This window comes from Bufo gargarizans, chromosome 6, assembly GCF_014858855.1.
Source record: "Bufo gargarizans isolate SCDJY-AF-19 chromosome 6, ASM1485885v1, whole genome shotgun sequence".
NCBI classification, from domain to species: domain Eukaryota; kingdom Metazoa; phylum Chordata; class Amphibia; order Anura; family Bufonidae; genus Bufo; species Bufo gargarizans.
Genome location: NC_058085.1, coordinates 97522159 through 97545245, shown reverse-complemented (window position 1 = coordinate 97545245; position 23087 = coordinate 97522159). Strand labels below are relative to the sequence as shown.

Genomic DNA, 23087 nt, shown 5'->3' with positions numbered 1-23087 from the left:
TGCTGACATATTACAGCCATCTTGACCTGGCGTTAGGTGAATTCCCTAAACTATACCTCTGACTGCGCCATAGGTCTCCATGTACCCAGCATATTCCAAAAGAGTCTCCTCGTGCCTACACTGAGCTTTTATCCCCACAGTATGGAAAGCATAGTTTAGTCTATGCAGAGAGACTCCGTAAACAAAAAAATAAAATAAAAAAAATAAACCATATACTGTGCGGTATATACGGTATATATTTTTTACACTGGAAGCCTATGAGTGACATATACCTATAAAGTGGAATATGGCACGGCCTTCCATCTGAGGTGTACATCGGTAGATACTACCAACATATGCCTCAAAATAAGGGGTATACGGAGCCTGACAGAATCAACAAAAAAGCTTAAAAGGAAACCATCACTATGACATACAGTGCAATCTGCAGGCAGCATGTTATAGGGCAGGAGAAGCTGAGCAGATTCATATATAGTTTGTAATGGATCGCTCTCTCACAGGGGGTCGCAATCACAGATTTCTCCTCTGACAACGGGGTTCAAGTACAAATGGTGCTTTATTTTGGCACTTCAGCACCATCACACACATAAACATCGAAAATAAACACCTGCCCATCTAGGCTCTACCTAATACATGTGTTGTCTATACCTCACCTATAGAGCGCCGTTCACACACGGGATTAGATCCGGCTTCCTCAGCCATAAACGGTCCAGCAGCCCCAGGCTGTGACCACACCAGCACCCTTGGGGGGAGATGGTCCAGAAGTCCGGACGACTCTGACCGTGCAACCCTCTTTCCGTAGGTGTCGCTGGGCCCCCCAAACTTCAGACTTCAGACTTTACAAAGCCTCGTGGCCCCTCAGCCCTCCTGGCTGAGACCACACAGAGCCTCTCAGGCTTCCTCAGCCTTTCTCCCTCTACCTCATACACAGAGAGTTGTTTTATCCCTCCTTGATTACAGCAGCAGGCCTTACCTGCGATCACCTCCGGCAAAAGACAATACATGTAGTGGAAGGGTGTGGACTGGCAGATCCCACTACCAAACCTATCTCCCAGTCCATGTGAAATCCAGCCCAGAACAACATCTAGACAAAACTGTCTCAGCAAACTAAACTACACTGCTACTCTGCTGAAACCACTGCAGCTTTCTGGATTTCAGTTATCTCACCCAGCTGAGATATCTGAGTGGGATATACACTCCTCCCAGCACTTATACCGTACACATCACCACAGTTTTATGGGAAAAGATTCAATAAAACTTGTCATTTATACATTTAAATCTCTGCTCTTTTAGCGCTCAAGATTGATAGCATTCTCTGTACAAGTGTATATACACAGATAGTTAGCAATCACTAAGACGGCCCCCATGTACAAGAGCAGAGACTTCAATTCAATAAAAAAAATTACAGATTTCCCTCCCCCTAAACCCCCCCCCCCCCAAAAAAAAAAAACTATAGTACAATCTGCTCAGCTCCTCCTGCTCTATTATAATTGCATTTTTTTTAACATGTCCTCTTTCCAAAGAAACCACACACATTAAAAATAACATTGTTTTTGTGTTATTTTCCTTTGTAGAAATTGCTCTTAAATCCCGTCTGTGTGTCTATCATGATGGATAAACTGAACAAGAGAACAAAATCATCCACATGTGTGGTTGTCTATATGACCACAGGGCACCACAAACAGTTAATTGCTTCACATGACACTTTCAAAATGATCATATGACCCCTGCAGGAGTCTCGCATCAAAACCCGGGGAAAGGTCCTGTTCTCATTTTTTGGAAAATACAGCCAAAATTGAAGATGATACAAGAAAAACTTCCTCTTCTTTTGTCTCAAATTAGTTCCTTATTTAGTCTTCTTACAGGAGAATAAACAGCTTAGGAAATGTTAGAAAAACTAGTGCAAGACCAGCTGTCCCAGCGATCAGCCGGGTGGTTGCTTTTATTTTTCAAAGCACACATGTAAAAGGCGGCATAAACCGTAATATAGGCTGATGTTGGCGTCTGTATTACAGTTCTATGGTGATCGAAGTCTGGATCATTAGAACTGCGGGAAGTTGGAGTGTTGCAGCCATAATACACATGCTTGCATTTTAGAGGCCTTAAAGGGGTTGCCCCACAAAAAATATTCTACATCTTTGAAACCAGCACCTCGAACTGAATACTTTTGTAATTGCATGTAATTAAACATTTGGTATAGCTACTGAGTTATTCTCTGAACTCTATCTGTATAGCGCCACCTGCTGTTTGCCCTTTTTCTAAATTCTTTGTCCACCTCACTCAGGTTGACATACATGTTCAGTTCCATCCTTCAACTGCCACCAGGTATAGTAAAAACAAAGGACACATCCCCTGGGAAAGTGCACGCCCCTTAAGCTGCCAGCTTGAAATAAATCTAGCAGAGCAATTGCAGCCATGAATGGGGAGATCTATGGATCCATGTGAGGTACCGGGCTGGTTCGAAGTTTGAGAGTGTCGTGAACTATATGATGTCTGGTTTTCATTTTTTATGCTGCTGTAGGATAATCCCTTTAAAGCGGCCATAAGGGGAGCTGCAATCTGACCTATGGCAACAAATCCCCTCTTACCCACAGGGCGCCTTTACACAATGTGGCACCACCATGATAACCACTTCTTGCCAGACTGCACTTGTGCTTATCGTGGTTTAAAGTGAATGTGCCACCCACATGTTTGTCTGCTAGTTAAGACCAGATAGTGACACAGAAAAAAATAATTCTGTTTTTATTTTCTGATTGTAGATTTTTTAAAATTTTATTTTTCCTGAACCTGATTATGGAGGCAGCCATCTTGCCTGAGCTGTACTTAACAGCATTCAGAGAATTGCTTTACGGCAGCCACCATGGGCCATAGACAATATGGTCTGGGGGGAGAAGGACCTCATTGACTTCTATGGGAGAGTTTTTTAGGCATGCTCTGTGACCTGTGCAGAGGTCAGGAGGGAGTAGATGAGCTGTGTCCGGCACATGGGACGTGATAAAATCCTCCCAATTTGGTTTCTGGGCAAAATAGCCCTCAGTATGAAGCAAATATACTAGAGAAATAGTATCAAAAGGGTTAATATGAAATAATAAATGTGATTCAAACCAAGAGGAGGAAACATTACAAAATGGTTAAAAGCTATTTGTCAGAAGAGTGGTCATTCCATTCCTACCACATGCATTGCTACATACGCATATGGTCTTCTAGCCCACAGACATACAATGTGCATTGCAGACGAGTCCAAGATGGCATCTCCACCAACAAATACCAGCTGTCGCTTCTGATTCATATTTCTCTTCATACCGAATTACTCAGCGCACCTGCTGCACGCCTCTGTTAGGACACAGGCCAGGATCTATTTCTGTACTGCTGGTTCCTGTCCAGCACCTGTCCTTAAAAAGTAGATGGAGCACCAGAGTATACTAACAGAGGTGACATATTATCAAGGCCGAGGTTACACGGGGCAGAAAGGTCAATGAGCACCAACTAAAGGGACGGCATTAGAAGAAGACCTACTCATCGTTAAGCCTGCAAGGAAAATCTGACTGTGAACCTCCACAATCACAGCCTGAAGAATCATGTACTCAGTTCTATAATCCTGTACTTCTACTTACATGAATGTAGTATGTGATAATTCAGACCAAAAAAAAGATGCCTCTGACAGATGCAGTCAGTAGCATTTGTCACCCATAGGTACACTGGAGGCCAAAGGAACACTCTTTTGGCCTCTGCCAGGGCTAACATCTTCATAGGGTCACATTCAGTGTATAATATAGACACTTTTCTACCGTATGGTACTGGCTCTACTTTAGGGCTCATGCACACGACCGTTGCCTGCAATTTGCGGGTCTGCGAAACACAGATACAAGCCGCCGTGTGTGTTTCGCACTTTGCGGAACATCCGGCCCATAATAAAACAGTCTTATCCTTGTCTGTAATATAGACAAGAATAGGACATGTTATATATTTTTGCGGGTGATGCAGACCTTACTCTAATTGCCTCTCCTCAGTCTTGGTACCAGATAGTTTGTTTTCCATTGTGGACGTGGTACCCACTGTATGAAGATGGTAACAGAGAAGTGACGGTTTTCTCGGGCCAAGCAGTGGTCACGCGACTTCATTGCTTGGCTCGCTTCTCAGACCATATAATAAATTACCAGGTACCAAGTATTATTTTTAACTTTGGCCTGGTGGAAAAAACACAAAACAGGGTAGAGCCGTGTAAAGTTGAGCCAGTTCCATGAAATGGAAAAGGGGCTTTTGAAAGCAGTTACAATATACATCTCAAACGCAACCTCAGTGACTCCAGCTACAGGGTGGAATATTTGCAGCCATGTTAAGAAATCCCTTTAAGTACATCCCATGTCTGCAGCCCACATGTAAACAACCCCAATCCTTAGGCACAGTCCCCAAGATCAGTACACGTGAGCAAAACAGAGAAAACTCCTCTTTGTGGCAATCCAATGATGCAGTGAACAATGTCTGGTCCTCTTAAAAAAGAACATTACATAGACTATAAGGGTTCAACTACACGGCAACCGTGGTCGTGCCCAAGGATTGCAGTGTAGCATATAAATGAATGGGGTCGCAGCACAACTCGCACATTTGCCATGGCCGTGACTCCAGAATAGCAAAAAATCCAGCAGTGGTAGATTTTTGGGGAATTCTGGGGTCATGGTCGCAGCACACGTGCGAGTCTTGCTGTGACCCCATTCATTTCTATGCTAGCGTTGCTACACTGTGTTCCTCGGGCGTGACCGAGATCACTGTGTAGCTAAACCCCAAAAGAATTCAACATCTATCACACAAAAAAAATCTGAAGTTGATAAAGTTCTATGAACTGGTTTATGTATCAACACTGCAGTTTCTATTCCTAAGTTTTGGACCACAAACTTTCACAAACTTATTCTTATAAATTATTTCCTCAAAACAAGAGCAGGAGGTGGGGAAATTGCGGAAAAAAAGAAAAACCTCAACTGGAACCCCACAGCATTTTTTCACCCTTTTGGTCCTTTTTTAAGAATTTTTGGGGTCAGTGGCATAAAAAACTGCCATCTCTAGGTATGGTGTTTGTAGGCTTTAAAAAAATATAAAACTTCAAAAGCAAAATTATGTTAATTTTTATACACAAATAAAAGTGATAACGGGAAGTGCAGAAATGTTGGTGGTCACTTTGCCATCACCAATTAGCAATTTACCATCAGTTTATGTGACTATTATCACTTATTGATGCTTATTTTTTTAGCTGAAATCCTCTTTGCCACTTTTAATTTAATCGAAAAAATAGATCCAACAAAAATAGAAAATAAAAATAGAAATATATATTGGGCAGATAATACTAAGCATTAGATAAGACTAGTTAATTTACTTAAGATGTTAATATCATTGATTTTATACTAATATGAGAAAAATTCCCTTAATTTAATTTAAGTTGCACAAAAGTAGGCCCTATTAGATCACTTTGGGGTATTCTGCACAGTGGACACACTGCTTGTGGGCAATGGATTAGTGATGGTATCTGCAAAACATCTTGAGAAGTTTCCTCAGCAGCTCCAGGGCAGACAATGGGGCAGCTGTCTGTCCTTCCTTTGGATGGACTTTACAAGCAGCTCATGAAAGAATCCATTGTAAGAAGGGAGTGAAAGCTGCACACTTAGATCTGCTGACTGCACGGAATCCAGCAACAGCTGCCCTATTCAGCTATGTTTTGTGTTCCTGCCAGCCGAGATAGCTGTGCATTTTCTGTGTGCATATCAGAGATATGTGCATCTACAAGTGTGAAAACGAGGCCGCTCATCTACAAGCCTGCACAGGAGCAAGAACCAGGATGTTTACATGCATAGTTCCTTTATAATTTCTCCATTCACCAGAGATCAAAACCTCCACTTTTGGGATACCAGCGTTGACCAGTTTTAGACCCCCCCCCCCCCCCCCCCCTTGACCAAGCACATTTTTCTACTACCTGCATCTAAGGCTAATTTCACTCTCGCATTGTTGCTTTCCGTTTGTGTTTTGGTGTCCGTCTGATGAAACTGAGCCAAACGGATCTGTTCTGACATACAATGTAAGTCAATGGGGACTGATCCGTTTTCACTGACACAATCTGGCACAATAGAAAACGGATCCGTCTCCTACTGACTTTCAATGGTGTTCAAGACGGACCCGTCTTGGCTATGTTACAGATAATACAACCGGATTCGTTCTGAACGGATGCATGCGGTTGTATTATCTGAACGGATCCGTCCATGATGGATCCGCACAAAACGCAAGTGTGAAAGTAGCCCTTAGAAAGCCGTAATTTTTTTCCATTCGGTTATGTAAATAATTTTTTATGTTTTCGTTGATACACGGGGCTTTATTTTTCTGTCATTTATATTGCAGTATTTTTTTGTTTTTATTTTTTATAAGCAGTAAGAAAATGTAAAAAAGTAGACAAAAATGTGTCTAAATTTGTATTTTTTAGTATAACATACACCTACAATATTTTTTTATTATGTTCCCTTTCTATAACAGTCATTTTGATTTATGTATGGGTTATGGGGGTGGGACTAGAAGCTGCATTTTGTTGTGTTGTGGCATTTTTTGAAGATATTTTTATATTGTCTTTATTTTTATTTTATTTTGCACTACTATATGTGACCCCCGAAAGACCTTTGAAGGACATTTAAAACTATTAACTTATTGCTGATTCCTCATGTAACTGCAGCTGGCTACAGTTAAAGGGGGTGGTATAGAGCTTCCAGTGGTTGTTCAAAGCTGTACAGCCTCATTGCAGAGCTGATCTGGGTCTGCTAAGACCCAGCAACTCGTGCAGACTTCCGGCCCCTGGCGATCACATGACCGCTGGGATCAAAGCCGTTGAGTGATGTGTATAGAGCGATGGGCAAGACAGGGACGGTGAAATACCATTCCTGCCTTCTCTATGGGGAGCCCTGCTGTTTTGCTACATTTTGTTTTATTTTTGTCTGTTTGCCAAGTGTTGTAGTTCACTGTAATTTTCTGGAAACAAACACAAAAAGTAAAATAATTGTGAAAATATCTCTTTATTTCTCTACTGACTGGAGGTGGATACCACAAGGTTGAACAAGAGTAGATCCATAAAAAACTCAAGCATAAAGCAGATGTAGATCTGAAGGCCCAAACGAAGCAGAAACTTCTGTGACATCATATCTCCACTAAGATTATGTTCCCATAAAATGCCTTGAACCTTTGGATCACACAACTTTTTCCTTTCCTCAGGAGTATGTGGAAAGTTGCTCTACTGTGACCAATATACAGTGCAGTACTACACTGAACAAAAGACGCAGTCAGATCCAATGTGTGTTAACAGTCAACACGGTATACGCTATGCAATTCTCATGGCTGAGTGGACTCTTTTCTAGTGATGGAGGCTGCGGGGAGTTGGAAATTTGATCTCCTGTGAGTTTATGAGGGTTCATGTACACAGTAGTAATATGGCTCCACAGACGTTACAAGTTGTACGGTGCCATAATAAGGCAATGGCCTCTTCTATACCTTTGTATGTTTGTGTTTCAAATACAGTTAGTGGTTTTATCTCTCAGATCATATGGAAAATCATGCTATGCTCACTTGGAGGCCATAGTGCAGAGCTTTTCTGCCAGGAGAGACTATATCCATGATACACTGCCCACTACTCCATAGTGCAGCACCACACGGCTATGTCAAGCGGCCTCATAGTATTTTCTCCTGTTGGTTAAAAGGGGACAGTGCTTATCCCGATTTCCCTACCGCTGTTCTGCTCTATTAACACAACTATAAGAGGAATCACTTACGTAGCTCAGCATTCTATATTGTACTTATTGCTGGGCTATTCTTTTGTTCGTTTCAATCTTTTCCCTTGGGTCAGGAAAAACGCATTGTAGAAGTGGAGATGAGGATTCAGTGTTTCAGACAATGAGGGGAAAATATGAAGAAACAAAAATAACTATTCTGGTCTATCGGGGTCCGTGTGGTTCCCTGCCAGTGCAGTTCAGGCTGCGGTACAGTTGGGAAGGCATCAAACATCTGTTAGCTATAAAAGGTGTCATTATCACTTCGCATTGGCCAAAGTGCTCAGTACTAACTATTTTCTGAGGCCTGTTTGCCAAGTCTTGAAGGACGAGTCACAGTGTGTGTGTGATTTCTGCCGTGTGCAAGTACTGTAGGGATGCTTTCAGAGCTGAAAAAGAACCAGGTAACTATTCATCCATATCCCTAACGGTACGACTACATAGTGTGGTCGTGTGGCACTTGCGACGCAGCCGTGCTATGTTCAAGCACCGCATGGCCATATGGGCCGTTTAGTCGACCTGTACTAAAGGGGTTCTCCAGGATTTGGATATTCATGGCCTTTCCTCAGGATAGGTCATCCATATCAGATCGGTGGGGTGCCGATTTCCAATGCCCCCGCCAATCAGCTGCATGAAGAGACCATGTGAGCTTAGGCATCTTCCTAGGCCATGAGACCTCACGTTCATCGGTCACATGGCCTATATGCAGCTCAGTCCCATTTAAGTGAATGGGGATGAGCTGCAATATCAAGCACAGCTGCTATCCAATGGACCCCCTTGTTCTTGGTGAGCTTTGAGTGCCACTGCTTTCTTAAACAGCTGATCCTCGGAAGTGTCGGGAGTCAGACCTCCACGGATCTCATACGGATGACTAGCATTGATCCAAAGTCGATTCATTCGAACACTTCACACAAGACTTTTGTGAATGAATTCGGTATTCAATTCTACATCTTTAAAAACATTTAAAATTAGCAATCCAAAGTCGTTTTTGGTACCGAGGTACAAGCCGGTACCAAACCCAACTTCGGATTCCAAATTTTAAATGTTTTTAAATATGTAGAAATTAATACCAAATTCATTCACCGAAGTCTCATGTGACTTCGGGTGAAACAAATTTTGCCTTCACGGAGGCAATATATTTTAATGCTGTACGGAGACAGGTCTCGGTACATCATTAAAACAAAGTAGGCTTGGTTCGCTCAAGCCTACTGATGACCTATCCTGAGGATCAGCCATTAATATGAAAATCCCAGCAAACCGCTTTAAAGTAGTCTCACAACACTTATGTAATTTATATTTATGAGTGTAATGGCAGGACTATTAAGTACATTAATCAGAGTAGCAGAGGACAGATGCACAATGCAAATACAGCTTCTTTCACTGGAATGAATTCCATTTAAAGATAGTATTATACATGCTTTACATTCATCACATGGCCTCATGTACACATTCATGTGATGAATACGTGTTGTGCATATCCATAATGAAGTCCCGCAGCACGCAAAGGCCGTTTCTACTCAAGGATTCCATGTAACATAGTGAGGAAAAAAAATCATGGTATTCTCGATTGCATATACAGTATATTCCCCCATGAGGCAAATCTAACATGATATAAACATTGCTAGTAAGGACTACAATACGTTCTAGTGACAGCTGAAGCACATCTAAAAATCAAGAGTTGCTCACCTCCCAGAATCCTTTCTGCTATCCATGCTGTCTCCACGTCTTTTGCCCCCATCTGGATCTTGCATAAGGACCTCAATGGAAGCGTTTGCTCCCTCACTACTTGTGCTACCCCGATGGAAGAGCAGCTCTTGACTGGCACGTGAGCTGAGGCTTGGCTGCGAAGCACGTTTCACTGCTTGCAATTTGGCCAAAGGCACAATGTCGCATTGCTGGGGCCTGTGCCATACAGTTTGATGGCTTAATGCGTTATAGTAGTAAAACCGTCCACTCTGCTGATCGTACAGTTCCCACCACTGGTTCGCATCAGACTGTCGCACTTTTACATCTGGAGGAGGCTCCCAACCACATTCTCCAGTCGTCAGGTTGACGTACATTCGCTCATGAGAGCGGGGCTCGATTATCTCCACCCAGTCTGAGCTGCAAAAACAAAAAGAATGAATCAAACATGAGGTCACAGCAGTGGATAATAGGTGAAAATGTGTGACGAATTCCCTAATACAGTATAAGTATTGCAACTGTTAGGCTGACGGTGTTAGAATACCGCACAATGACAATTTTAGGAAATAAAATTTCCTACAGCAACTCGTAATAATGTCATTATCGTACTGGATTATAGATCAAATACAAGCAATGGATTGGAGGTGAATTGGCCATGCCCCATTGCTCAACTGAAACTGTTGACGCCGACCAAAGGAGGTGTCGATCTGACGTGTTAGATTTTCACAGCCATTGTCAGGTCATTGGAATAATTAGGAAGTCATTAATAACAAATGACAGACCCTCTCCAATGGCTATGAACCAGACGCTCTCCAATGGATATGAGCCAACAACTGTCTGACTATTTCAGCTTAAAAGCAGATAAGCATAGTCAGCCATTTTGGGTTATGTGACATATGGAGTACCAAGTGACAACCTTTTCCAACTAGCTATTAACAATAAAGCTTTTGCCATAGTGCAGTCTAATATCATTAGCCACAGGACAACCAGTCAGATGCCTATATACAATTATAATCTTTATTCCAAGATGATAATGGTTACAGGTTGACCCAGCAATGTCACTTTTATTTTATTTTTTAATAAGGACCTCCAAAACATACAGTTCATTAATGTAAAGATAGGATAAAAAAGGAAGAGAATACAGTCCATAGGTTTGAGGTCATACTTCTATGATGGTGGTGCTCATTCACATAAAGAATTGGAGGCAATCCCAAGCTTTTCGGTCATAGTCGGAATGGCTCTATGCAACTGGTTTTCTTGTTTAGTTTAGAATGAATATGACATTAAGCATGAAGTTTCCGATTACACACAGTCACTACTATGGCATTTAAGTGCAGACAAATATACAGATGTCCTTTTTTTTATTAACTTAAAGGGGATTTCCAGCTGTTAATATGTAGCCCCTATCCATAAGCTATTAAATCGGTGGGAGTCCTACCACTGAGACCTCTACCAATCACGGGAATGGTTACCACGTACCTCTCGGAGCCTTCCGAAAGGGATGAAGTTTGAGCATGAGAACTACCGCACCATTCATATCTAAGTGTCATACTCTGCTGTCTCCAGAACTTAGCTATATATGAAGTGGAAGTGAACATGCTCAACCTGCCGCTCAGATCCTTTTGGGGGGCTCCAAAAGGTATAGGGTACCCTTCTCTTGATCAGTGTGAATCCCAGCAGTAGGACCTCCACCGATCTAATAGTTATGCCCTATACTGTGGATGAGTGCCAAGAGACCTCAAGAGAAAGACCAGTCAGTGGCAAGTGATTGCTCCAAAGTCATCTCTAAATGGAAGTTGTCTTCTGCTAGATCTGTGGGGCTCATTATTGTGTCACTGCCTGGATTATTGGAAGATCCTCTGGGCAAAAACAACCGCATATGAGCCTCAGTTATTACATAGGGTGTTTTTATATGCCTCAGAACGAGCGCTGATCGACAATATATCAAGCTGATTGGCACTCATTCAAAGATCCTTCATAACCAGCAGATGGATACTGTAAGGGAGATAAACGATCGCTATTAGGGTCATTAATCCATCATACACTTTATGTTCACTTGGGGAGATGTGCTCCCGACCAGTGAGCATTTTTCTGGTTGCACGAAGGATCCGATCAGCCAACAAACAAACATTTTCTGGTTTGTTGGCTGCTTGCTGCCTTGTTTACATGGGGCAGTGATCAGGTCAAGTGCTCAAATGAGGTCGGGTTACATTGGGTGACATAACACTTTCTGCACGGCTTGCCTCTCAGCTTTTCCAGCCTTTGAATAGCAAATCAGCCTAGGTATTTAACAAAACACACCACCGCTATTTACTGCATACGTAGACAGATTTGCCATTCATCGTATGAACCTATAAAACATGCAAAATTTTCAGCCAGTTAAATAAATATCAGGAAACATAGAAAATAGCTAGTTTTGCTTTACAATGAGTGTCTCACCACAAAATTGCATTTATCATGTAGAGAAAGTTAATACAAGACACTTACTAATGTATTATGGTTGCCCATATTTTAATTTTTCCATCACATTATACACTGCTCTTATCCAGGGGTTACGACCACCCTGCAATCTCGTGACTGGGACTGTGAGCGCATATAGGAGCTCCCGTCCCGGTGGTCGCAACTGTTGGAAACGAGCCATGTATAATGTATAATGTAAAAGTAAAATGAATCCAGCCAGCAAAGGAGGCTATATGGACAATCATAGTACATTAGTAAGTGCCTTGTATTAACTTTGTCTAAATGATAAATGCTATTTTTCTGAAGTGAGACAATCCCTTTTAACAAGGGGCAAAGACTCACTTTGCTGCCTTTGCTCTCTATATAAATACCCTGGACAAAGCAACAATATCTGTTGGTAAACCTTCCCCTATCCCCGGGGCACAGGCCTCATTAACCCTACAGCTATGGACGTGACATAGTACAAAAGATATATAATTCATCACATCTGAATTTTTCCTAGTCTACATATTTGCACCAGACAAACAAGAGCCAACACTGCAGGGAATATTACCAATCGCACTGAGGTCTAAGGTAGCGCCTCCTGTAGTAGTTGTATGCTAGAGGGGCCTATAAACAGGTGCTCTGGTTTCACACTTTGTCCGCTGCACTTTGGACTCTCATCGTGCACGGTTTACCTTTCATGGCCAGAATTTTCGACATTTGTGTATAGACTGCAAGTGATAGCATTTACTCAGTAAGTTTATCATTAACTAAGATTTCACTCCAGGTTTACACAAATATGGACCTTTACTTTCTCTTCCCCTTACTGGTAATAACAGAAATAACGACATCTTTATATTTTCAACAGTTTTTATATAATGTGGGTAAAATTTGCCAAGTTTACTGTAGTGAATTGGTAGATTTCCAGCAAAATCTGTTGCATTTCATCCTATTCCATGTAATAAATCTGCTGGTAACTACACCTCCTTTTCTTGACACTTATCAACTTAAGACAAGAGAAATGTCACATTTCACAGATACGTTGCATGTCATCATTAGTGAAACGTTGGCATAAAACTGCATAATAAATGTGGGTCATGGTCATCTGTGCTGGGGGCATCACTGCTGGGCAATACCGTATGAATCCAGCCTTAACCAAACAAGAAAATGTCACCATTGAAGGGCATCTGTCAGCAGTTTTGTATCTATAAAATCTGTTGAATGTGCACTTGGCAGCTGAAGACATCTGTGTTGGTCCCATGTTCATATGTGCCCTCATTACTGAGAAAAATTAAGTTTTATATGCAAATTAGCCTCTAGGAGCAACAGGGGTGTTGCTGTTACACATAGAGGCTCTGCTCTCTCTCTAACTGACGTGTACCCTCTTCACTTCGATTGACAGGGCCAGGCGTGATGACGTTTTCGATGCCTGACCCTATCAAAGTACAGAGGGCGTGGCAGTTGCAGAGATTACTGAGCCACTAAGTGTAACGGCAACGCCCCCGTTGCTCCTAGAGGTTAATTTGCATATATTAAAACATCATTTTTCTCAGCAATGTGGGCACATATGAACATGGGACCAACACAGATGTCTTCAGGTACCAAGAGCACATGCACCAGGTCAGCCAGTGTCATAGGTACAAAACTGCTGACAGATGCCCTTTAATAATAATATAAGGCATTCCAGCTCCAGATTTTTTAGAGTTGATTTAATAAAATCAAGAAAGGGCTATCAAAATACTGTAGTTTAATTTCATACCGTTTTAAGAGAAGAAGCCATTTTGTTTCTGCCCTCTTTGAAGATTTAAATATCTACAAGTATAATTTTGCATTTGTGTGCACGTTATTACTAAATGAAGGACTATGCCATCTAAAATAGCACTGTGGTCTATTATTTCAAGAAATACTTTATGTGGTTTGTTTTTTGGTCAAGTTCAATAAAGCCTGCCAAAGAAAATCTAAAAATTATGCACAATATAAAAAGCCTCATCTGGGTTTAATTTTACAGTGTGAATTACAAAAACACCAGGGCATTCAATTCTGGTTTTATTAAAAAATCTCTGGAAGGACTGCCATATGTAAAAATATTACTGTACATTGGTTTTAGATGTGGGATTAGATGTTCGTTTCGTATTGTCAGGTATTTAACACTCAGGCCATCTGGCAGAACTGTTTAAAGGATTTATTTCTTTTAGTCTTTCTATTTCTGTATGGATTGGTTTACAGTAACTCTTCCATCTGATTTTCTGCAATTGAGACATGCTCACATCCTTCATCAGTTGTAAAAAGAATATTACAAAAGGGTTTAAAAGCAAGGAATTTTGTATTTTTGACAGGTTAAGGCCCCTTTATACTGTCCAATATTCTTGTAGATATAATTATCGGACCGTTTAAAGGTCCTGCTGGTTACCCAATGACCGAGTGAAATGCTCATTCATCAGGTAAAAGATCGTTGCTGCGATCACCTAAATCGTTGTTTGCCAACATTAGATTGTGCCGTCTAAACAGCCTCTGCTGCCGGCAAACAATGATTCTGTATGGGGGCGAGCGATGGCATTAGCGATTGCTCCTCCCCATACTGTGGAGGGGATCACTGCATGTAAATACGCTTCCCTCTCGACAATCGTCTGCTATATCTAGCAGTGTAAAGAGCCCATTAATGAGGATGTATTTTCTTATATCTGCAACCACTGTTGAAGTAGTCTTAGGAGTGTCTATGAGAAAATTGTAAAGTCAATGTAAAGTGATGACCCCATAGAGGATCTGTTTTAAAAGGGATAGGTCATCAGTATCAGATTGGCGGCGGTCCGATGCCCGGGAACCCTGCTGATCAACTGTTAGAAGAGGCTGGTGCTCTGTGAGCGCTGCAGCCTCTACCTAGGCCGTGTGATGTCACCGTACATTGGTCACATGGTTTAGTTGCAGCTCAGCTCCATTGAAGTGAATTCGACTGAGCTGCTGTACAATGTACAGCGCTGTGCTTAGAAAGCTGTTGGCAGCCAGCTGCGCTCACAAGAGCTCTGAGACAGCTGATCGTGGGGTGCCAAGACTTGGACCTCCGCCGATGTGATAATGATGACCTATGATGGAGTTAGGTCATCAGTATCTTTACCTGGATAACCCCTTTAAGTTTATATATAGTCCAATCTTCCACCTCATGCTACAGGTATAACTGCCAATTTGGACACACAATCAAACTCAGTAGTTCATATTGACCATTGAGGCAATGTCCCCATGGGCTCGAAGCCAACTAGGGCTACCTCATCGTGTCTGCATACCCTCCCTGTGTTTGTGTGGGACACATCTATGTACTCTAGTTCCTTCCCAAACTAATGTGAACACAAGAATGTGAAGGATATGTATTTTGAGAAATGTTTTCCTGCTGTTTTGGTCCAGTTTATGTCACTAACTAGACACATGTCACATTATCCATAAACACTTAAAGTCAGATGTGTAACTAGCTTAACAGGCGGTGTTTCTCTATGAAAAACACAATAGGCGCACCATAGGGTAGTACAGTCCAGATCAATAAGCAAACATGAATTACTCCAAATTGGAGGCTCACCTTAATGAGTTGTGCAATAGATAGGCACAACACTACTGAAGGCTTAAAAGGGGTGCAATCGACCCCCCGAAGCAAATGGTCATGCAGCCCAGGGATGTACGCACTTCTTGGGGAATCCAGGCATCCCTACGTAGAAGGCAGATAGATCCAAATAGAAAGAGAAGACTCCCACGGCGCAAAGAACCAATCTTTGGTGACGACACAAACTTGATTTAATGGTTTAGCAGGTGGTACAACGCATTTCGAGGCAGAAAACACCCCTTCATCAGGTACAGACTGGTCATGTATGAGCAGTCTGTACCTGATAAAGGGGTGTTTTCTGCTCCAAAACACGTTGTACCACCTGCTAAACCATTAAATCAAGTTTGTGTCGTCACCAAAGATTGGTTCTTTGCACCGTGGGATTCTTCTCTTTCTATTTAGATGTGTAACTAGGACAGGGAGATAAGTGGTGTGTGAAGGGTAGTCGATGCTGAGGGCCACACAATGCTCCTAACGCTGGGTTCATAGTGCATTTGTGCCCTCTGCTGCGCTCTTCGTCGGGGGTTATATGTTTCATCTTTGGACTCCATTTGACCAGCTTCCCTTTCATTTCTGTCGTTTTGCCAAAGAGAATAGCATAGTAGTCTACTTCTGTCTGGCAGAAAAACAGGCCAAAGATGACACATTTGGACTCCATTTGCCATATTAAAGTGAATGGATCCATCAAGGTATATGTCTGTACCATAAGGCCTCATGCACATGACCGTTGTGTGTTTTACGGTCCTCAAATTGCGGATCCGTAAAACACGGATGCCGTCCATGTGCGTTCAGCTATTTGCGGAACGGCACGGACAGCCATTGATATAACTGCCTATTCTTGTCCGCAAAACAGACAAGAATTGGACAGGTTATATTTTTTTTGCGGACCACGGAACGGAGCAACGGATACGGACAGCACACGGAGTGCTGTCCGCATCTCTTGCAGCCCCATTGAAGTAAATGGGTCCGCATCCGAGCTGCAAAAACTCGGATGCGGACCAAAACAACGGTCATGTGCATGAGGCCTTAAGCATATGGTGATAAAGTGCGTCTACTTGCAATGTCAACTTAATCGGTGATTTAAATCCCTGCAGTTACCCTCCTCCACCCAGTGTCATCTTCTTTTTAATCTCCTAGTAGAGTGTGCATTTGGTAAAGATTTGAAGGGGTTGATTCAATAGCGTAATAAATTTATATCCCATGCTGGTCATGAATTTCCTGCTGATCATTACTATGAAGCACTTTGACAAGTTGGTCACGCAGTTAGGTTCTAGCAATGAATTGCAGCTATAAATCTTGCAGGCGATAAGTATCTGTTAATTAGGGATTTCAGACTCCATATAAGGCCTCATTCGGATGGACATATTATACCCGTGTTTTTCCATATCCTGAATGGAAACTCCCAGAACCCCTGTTCTATAGAACTGAACATACAACTATATGGCACATACCTGAAATTTACTTTAGGAGAACCATGAGGGGTCTGGGTTACTTCCACAATAATGTTTAACTCAAGTACAATACACCAGTCTAAATTTCATCAAGGGTCTTCCCTACTAGCAAAAAAAGAAATGACCCAGAACCCCATAAAACATGACAAGCAATGAAAAAAACAACAACTTTGAAATATAAATATCTCAATATTTGAGGAGGCTTCCATTATCAAATCATGAAATTCAATAAGCTTTACCAGCCATGTGACCCTGTAGAAGAGGCTTTACATTCCATCATTAACAATATGTTCTTGAGGTCCACCAAGGGGGTGCTCATCACATTACATTCTAAGGGCATTGCATTAGCTCATCACATATCATAAGCAAATGGTGAGCCATGTTTTTGAAGCAAATGGAAAGAATCAAATTGCATGTGTCGTCTTCCAACCTTAGTAGAGCACTCACATGCCACCTGGGATTGTCTACAGAAAAGATCTTTACAAATCTAAAAATTTACAACACCATGACAAAATTAGGAAGAGACGTATTGACTGGATTGGTCTGGCAAGTGGACTTTGGGCTGATTTGTAATTTCAGAGTTTGGCAAAAGTCTGCTTCAGAAAAGCTTCCTAACCAACAGCATACATGAGTAAGGCCCATGTATCTGTGTTCTATTCCTATCCTGGCACAGCGGTCAATCCAACCACGCACAAATACTCGAAGATATTGGAAGTCACGGCCAAAAATCTGTCTAGAAACAAGAACTCGGCTGAAGTCCTAATGTGCAGGCAGCCGCCGGCCGTTGACTAAGGCAGAACAGATGCCTAAGAAATCACAATTTCCATCATATCCACTGTAAAAAAAAAATGATGTACTGGCAAGGCCAAATCCCACATGTGATGGGATGTATTTAAAAGGTTACAGGTTTATTCCCAAGCGGCTGAACATAAAACTACCACTACTACCACAACAACATTCATCTGTTTTAACCTTTTCCTGGCCATTAGCGCAAACATTAGGATCATCTGATCAGAATATGAACCATGAGGAAATCTGGGTTAAAAAGTATCATTTAAAGTCAATTCTGACCTTGAAACCTGGGCATACACGGCCCAGCTAATTGGTCCCATAACGAGAGCTTCTGGGGCTACAATGGTTCATGGTCAAGCTGATGTCTACCCATCTGTGGCCAGTTTAGCTGACAATTGCCAGGCAGTTGCCTTTAATCTATTGTTTCCTGTAAACTACAGTATTTCATGGTATTTCAGGCATGGATGACCGCAGGGTTCTTCTGTACAATTATTGACAGAACATCCAGAAATGCATCGACCCTCAGGATGACTAGTTAGAATGACATATTTCCAGGTCTGAAAAATTCCAGACACATTTCTGAAAACCTCTAAAAACCTATTGTTGAATCACATTAGTTTCTCATCACATAAACTGCACGTTTAAGATTTAGTTGGCATTAAAGGACCACATTGATCCTGTCTGTAATTTGCTATGTAGAAAAAAATAGGTAATACGCAGACACACGCTATTCTGTGAACCAAAACCCTCACAAAGCAGGCATTACGCACAATATAAGGCCTCTTGCACACAAATGGTTTTTTTTATCCCCCTATGTTCCGTTTTTTGCATTCCGTATACAGAACCATTCATTTCAATGGGTCCGCAAAAACAACGGAAGGTACTCCGTGTGCATTCCGTTTCCGCATTTCCGTTCCGCAAAAAAGTAGTGCATGTCCTATTATTGTCCGCAAATCATGGTCCGAGGCACCATTCAAGTCAATGGGTCTGCAAAAAATACGGAACGCACACGGAACACATCCGTATTTCATCCATATTTTGCAGATCCATACTGTAGAAATGCTATGCCCAGCCCATATTGCTTATTTGGTGATTTATAAGTTACTGTTTCCGTTTACAATCTGCAAAAAATGGATCACATACGGAAACCATACGGAGATGTTTTATGGAATAGTGGAACCGAGGAGGACTTAAATCAGAGAAAAAAAAACGTCAGATAGGGAACAACAGATCCATGAAAAATGGACCGCAAAATAACAACGGTCATGTGCATGAGCCCTAAGGCCTTATGCACACGACCGTATGTATTTTGCGATCCGCAAAAAATGGATTTGCAAAAAAATACGGATGCCGTCCGTGTACATTGTGTATTTTGCGGAATGGAACAGCTGGCCCTTAATAGAACAGTACAATCCGTCTGAACGGATACCATCGTTTGCATTATAGGTGCGGATCCGTCTGTACAAATACCAGACAGATCCGCTCCGAATGCAAGTGTGAAAGTAGCCTAAAATGTAAATGGTCAGTTTAATTCATGGTGTGAATGAGCTCAAATATCCCAGCAACCTTTGTGACACTAGGGGAATCTTGACTATGAAATCAGTTTCTACAGATATTAGATGACTTTATTAGAGTGAAAGCTTCCTAGATCTGTAAGGCTGGTTTCACACGGGCGTTGCGGGAAAATGTGCGGGTGCGTTGCGGGAACATGCACGATTTTTCCACGCAAGTGCAAAACATTGTAATGCATTTTGCACGCGCGTGAGAAAAATCGGTACCCAAACCCGAACTTCTTCACAGAAGTTTGGGTTTGGGATCGGGGTTGTGTAGATTGTATTATTTTCCCTTATAACATGGTTATAAGGGAAAATAATGGCATTCTGAATACAGAATGCATAGTACAATAGCGCTGGAGGGGTTAAAAAATAAAATAAAATAATGCAACTCACCTTAATCCACTTGCTCGCGCAGCCGGCTTCTCTTCTGTCTTCTTCTTTGCTGTGTACAGGAAAAGGACCTGTGGTGACGTCACTCTGATCATCACATGGTCCATCACATGATCTTTTACCATGGTGATGGATCATGTGATGGGCCATGTGATGACCGGAGTGACGTCACCACAGGTCCTTTTCCTGCACACAGCAAAGAAGAAGACAGAAGAGAAGCCGGCTGTGCGAGCAAGTGGATTAAGGTGAGTTAAATTATTATTATTATTTTTTAAACCCCTCCAGCGCTATTGTACTAAGCATTCTGTATTAAGAATGCTATTATTTTCCCTTATAACCATTCTGACATTCAGTTTGAAGTTCAGGAGATTGTCTTGACCAGGACCACAACCCTACATGCATTGAAGCAACTGCCATGTGATTGGTTGACTAGATAATCGCATTAATGAGAAATAGAACAGGTGTTCCTAATAATTCTTTAGGGGAGTGTATATACAGTTGTGTTCAAAATTATTCAATCCCCACTGAAATTGAGTGTTTTGGCCAGTTTGACATTGATTTTGATCATTTCAGTCATCTTGTTTACAATTAAGGCTACTTTCACACTAGCGTTCGTCGGTCCGCTCGTGAGCTCCGTTTGAAGGAGCTCACGAGCGGACCCGAACGCCTCCGTCCAGCCCTGATGCAGTCTGAATGGAGCGGATCCGCTCAGACTGCATCAGTCTGGCGGCGTTCAGCCTCCGCTCCGCTCGCCTCCGCACGGCCAGGCGGACAGCTGAACGCTGCTTGCAGCATTCAGCTGTCCGCCTGGCCGTGCGGAGGCGAGCGGATCCGTTCAGACTTACAATGTAAGTCAATGGGAACGGATCCGCTTGAAGATGACACCATATGGCTCAATCTTCAAGCGGATCCGTCCCCCATTGACTTTACATTGAAAGTCTGAACGGATCCGCTTAGGCATCTTGCGCACTTAGAAATTTTTCTAAGTTATTAATGCAGACGGATCCGTACTGAACGGAGCCTCCGTCTGCATTAATATGATCGGATCCGTTCAGAACGGATCCGATCAAGCGCTAGTGTGAAAGTAGCCTTAATCAAAGAGGCACTTGTAAGTCAGACAAATATAACATAACATTTATAATGAAATAACCACAAATGTCTTTTCTGTGCTCACATCATTATCAGTTTTATTCAACCCCCAAGTGACATTCAATCTCGGTACTTAGTACAACATCCTTTTCCAGTTATAACAGCTTTTAAACGTGAAGCATAGCTTGACACAAGTGTCTTGCAGCGATCTATGGGTATCTTCGCCCATTCTTCATGGGCAAAAGCCTCCAGTTCAGTCACATTCTTAGGCTTGCGCGCTGCAACTGCTTTCTTTAAGTCCCACCAGAGGTTCTCAATCTGATTTAAGTCTGGTGACTGCGATGGCCACTTCAAAATGTTCCAGCCTTTAATCTGCAACCATGCTCTAGTGGACTTGGAGGTATGCTTGGTATTATTGTCCTGTTGAAAGGTCCAACGTCTCCCAAGCCTCAGGTTTGTGACAGACTGCATAACATTTTCATCCAATATCTCCTGGTACTGAAGAGAATTCATGGTACCTTGCACACGCTGAAGCTTCCCTGTACCTGTAGAAGCAAAACCGCCCCAAAGCATGATTGACCCACCCACCATGCTTCACAGTAGGCAAGGTGTTCTTTTCTTCATAGGCCTTGTTCTTCCTCCTTCCTCCTCCAAACATAGCGTTGATCCATGGGCCCAAACAGTTCAAATTTAGTTTCATCAGTCCACAGAACACTATCCCAAAACTTTTGTGGTTTGTCCACATGAATTTTGGCATACTGCAGTTGACTCTTCGGCGACAGCAAGGGGGTGCGCCTGGGAGTTCTGGCATGGAGGCCTTCATTACGCAGTGTGCACCTTATTGTCTGAGCTGAAACTTCAGTACCCACATCTGACAAATCTTTTTTCAGTTCCTCAGCAGTCACACAGGGACTTTTCTCCACTTTGCGCTTCAGGTAGCGCACAGAAGTCAAAGTCAGCATCTTCTTTCTGCCACGACCAGGTAGCGTTTCAACAGTGCACTTTGCCTTGAATTTGTTAATAGTGTATGGTGTCTCTTGGTATGTTTAACATCTTTGCAATCTTCTTATAGCCATTGCCCTTCCTGTGAAGAGAAATCACCTCTTCTCTTGTCTTCCTGGACCATTCTCTTGACTTCACCATGTTTGTAAACACAACAGTAAATGTCTAGAAGGAGCTGAGTGTCACAGTCCTTTTAAATCTGCCTAATTGGTGCTTATTATGCTTGATTGCTGCTCCTTGACATCCACAGGTGTTTTCAATACCTGATCGAAAAAACTTGAATGAACCTCTGTTCTTAAGAGTGGTAGTCTTTAAGGGGTTGAATAATTGTGTCAATGAAGAAATCACAAAAAAAACATTTAATACTGTATTACAAAAACAATTGATGTCATTTTAGTTGCATTTGGTTCTTTAAAAAGTCCTTGTAAGATTTCATTCTGAACACAATTACAAATGTACACTAAATTCCCTAAAACCCTTTACAGCATTGGGGGGTTGAATAATTTTGAACACAACTGTATATACTGGCACTATGGGGCGAGCATTATATATTGAAACTAGTAGGGGACATTACAGGGGGACATTATGGTTATATTATTACTACTAGGGTACTGTAGGGGCACCCGGCACCCCTTCCGATCAGCTGTTTGATGAGACGGCGCGCACTCTGTGCACATGTGCCGTCTCCTTTCTCTCTTCCTGCTCACTGCTGTATGTCTATAGGGCAGCAGCAGTGAACAGCACGTGCCATCTTCTCAAACACCTGATCGACGGGGGTGTCGAGCGTTGGATGTCGGACTATGTTTTTAGCACATTATTACAAGATTTGGGGCCCCACTTTTGATTTTGCCCAGGGCCACATTTTGTTTAAAACCGGCCCTGGTCATAGGTACAAATCTGGTGACAGATGCCCATTAAAATACAGTAAAAAAAATCATAACAGCACAGTTCTACAGGGGCTATAAGGACTAAAGGGATCTAATGGCCTACGTCAAATTAAATGGGAGCATAAGATATCTTTGGAATTATGCTCCAGTAGCTTTATGGGCACAAAAGCTAAATGTGAACACAGTCTAAGAAATCTGTCCACAGAATATTGTAGAATTACTACAAATAAGTGTCTCTGTGCAACCTGCCTATGCGCTTTCTATAATTATCACTTAACAATACTATGTCCCTCACCTGCCCAGATCATCCAGGAGGACAGGTTTATTGCTGCAGGGTGCGGAAGACAAGCTTCTGACAGACACCTCTGGTGCCTTTTTTTTTTCTGGACGAACAAAGGTTCAGTTATGTTAAAATCCAACAT

At 42.2% G+C, this 23087-nt stretch overlaps 1 protein-coding gene across 2 annotated transcripts in view; it reads right to left on the bottom strand.

Moving 5' to 3' along the window:
- Nucleotides 1-23087, bottom strand: part of LOC122939901 (rho GTPase-activating protein 39-like) — an 85714-nt gene that overhangs the window by 48404 nt on the left and 14223 nt on the right. For both annotated transcript variants that reach the window (XM_044296108.1, XM_044296107.1), the window contains exon 2: nt 9474-9890. In XM_044296108.1, coding sequence (XP_044152043.1) covers nt 9474-9890 — 417 coding nt within the window. The remainder of the gene's footprint in view (nt 1-9473; nt 9891-23087) is intronic.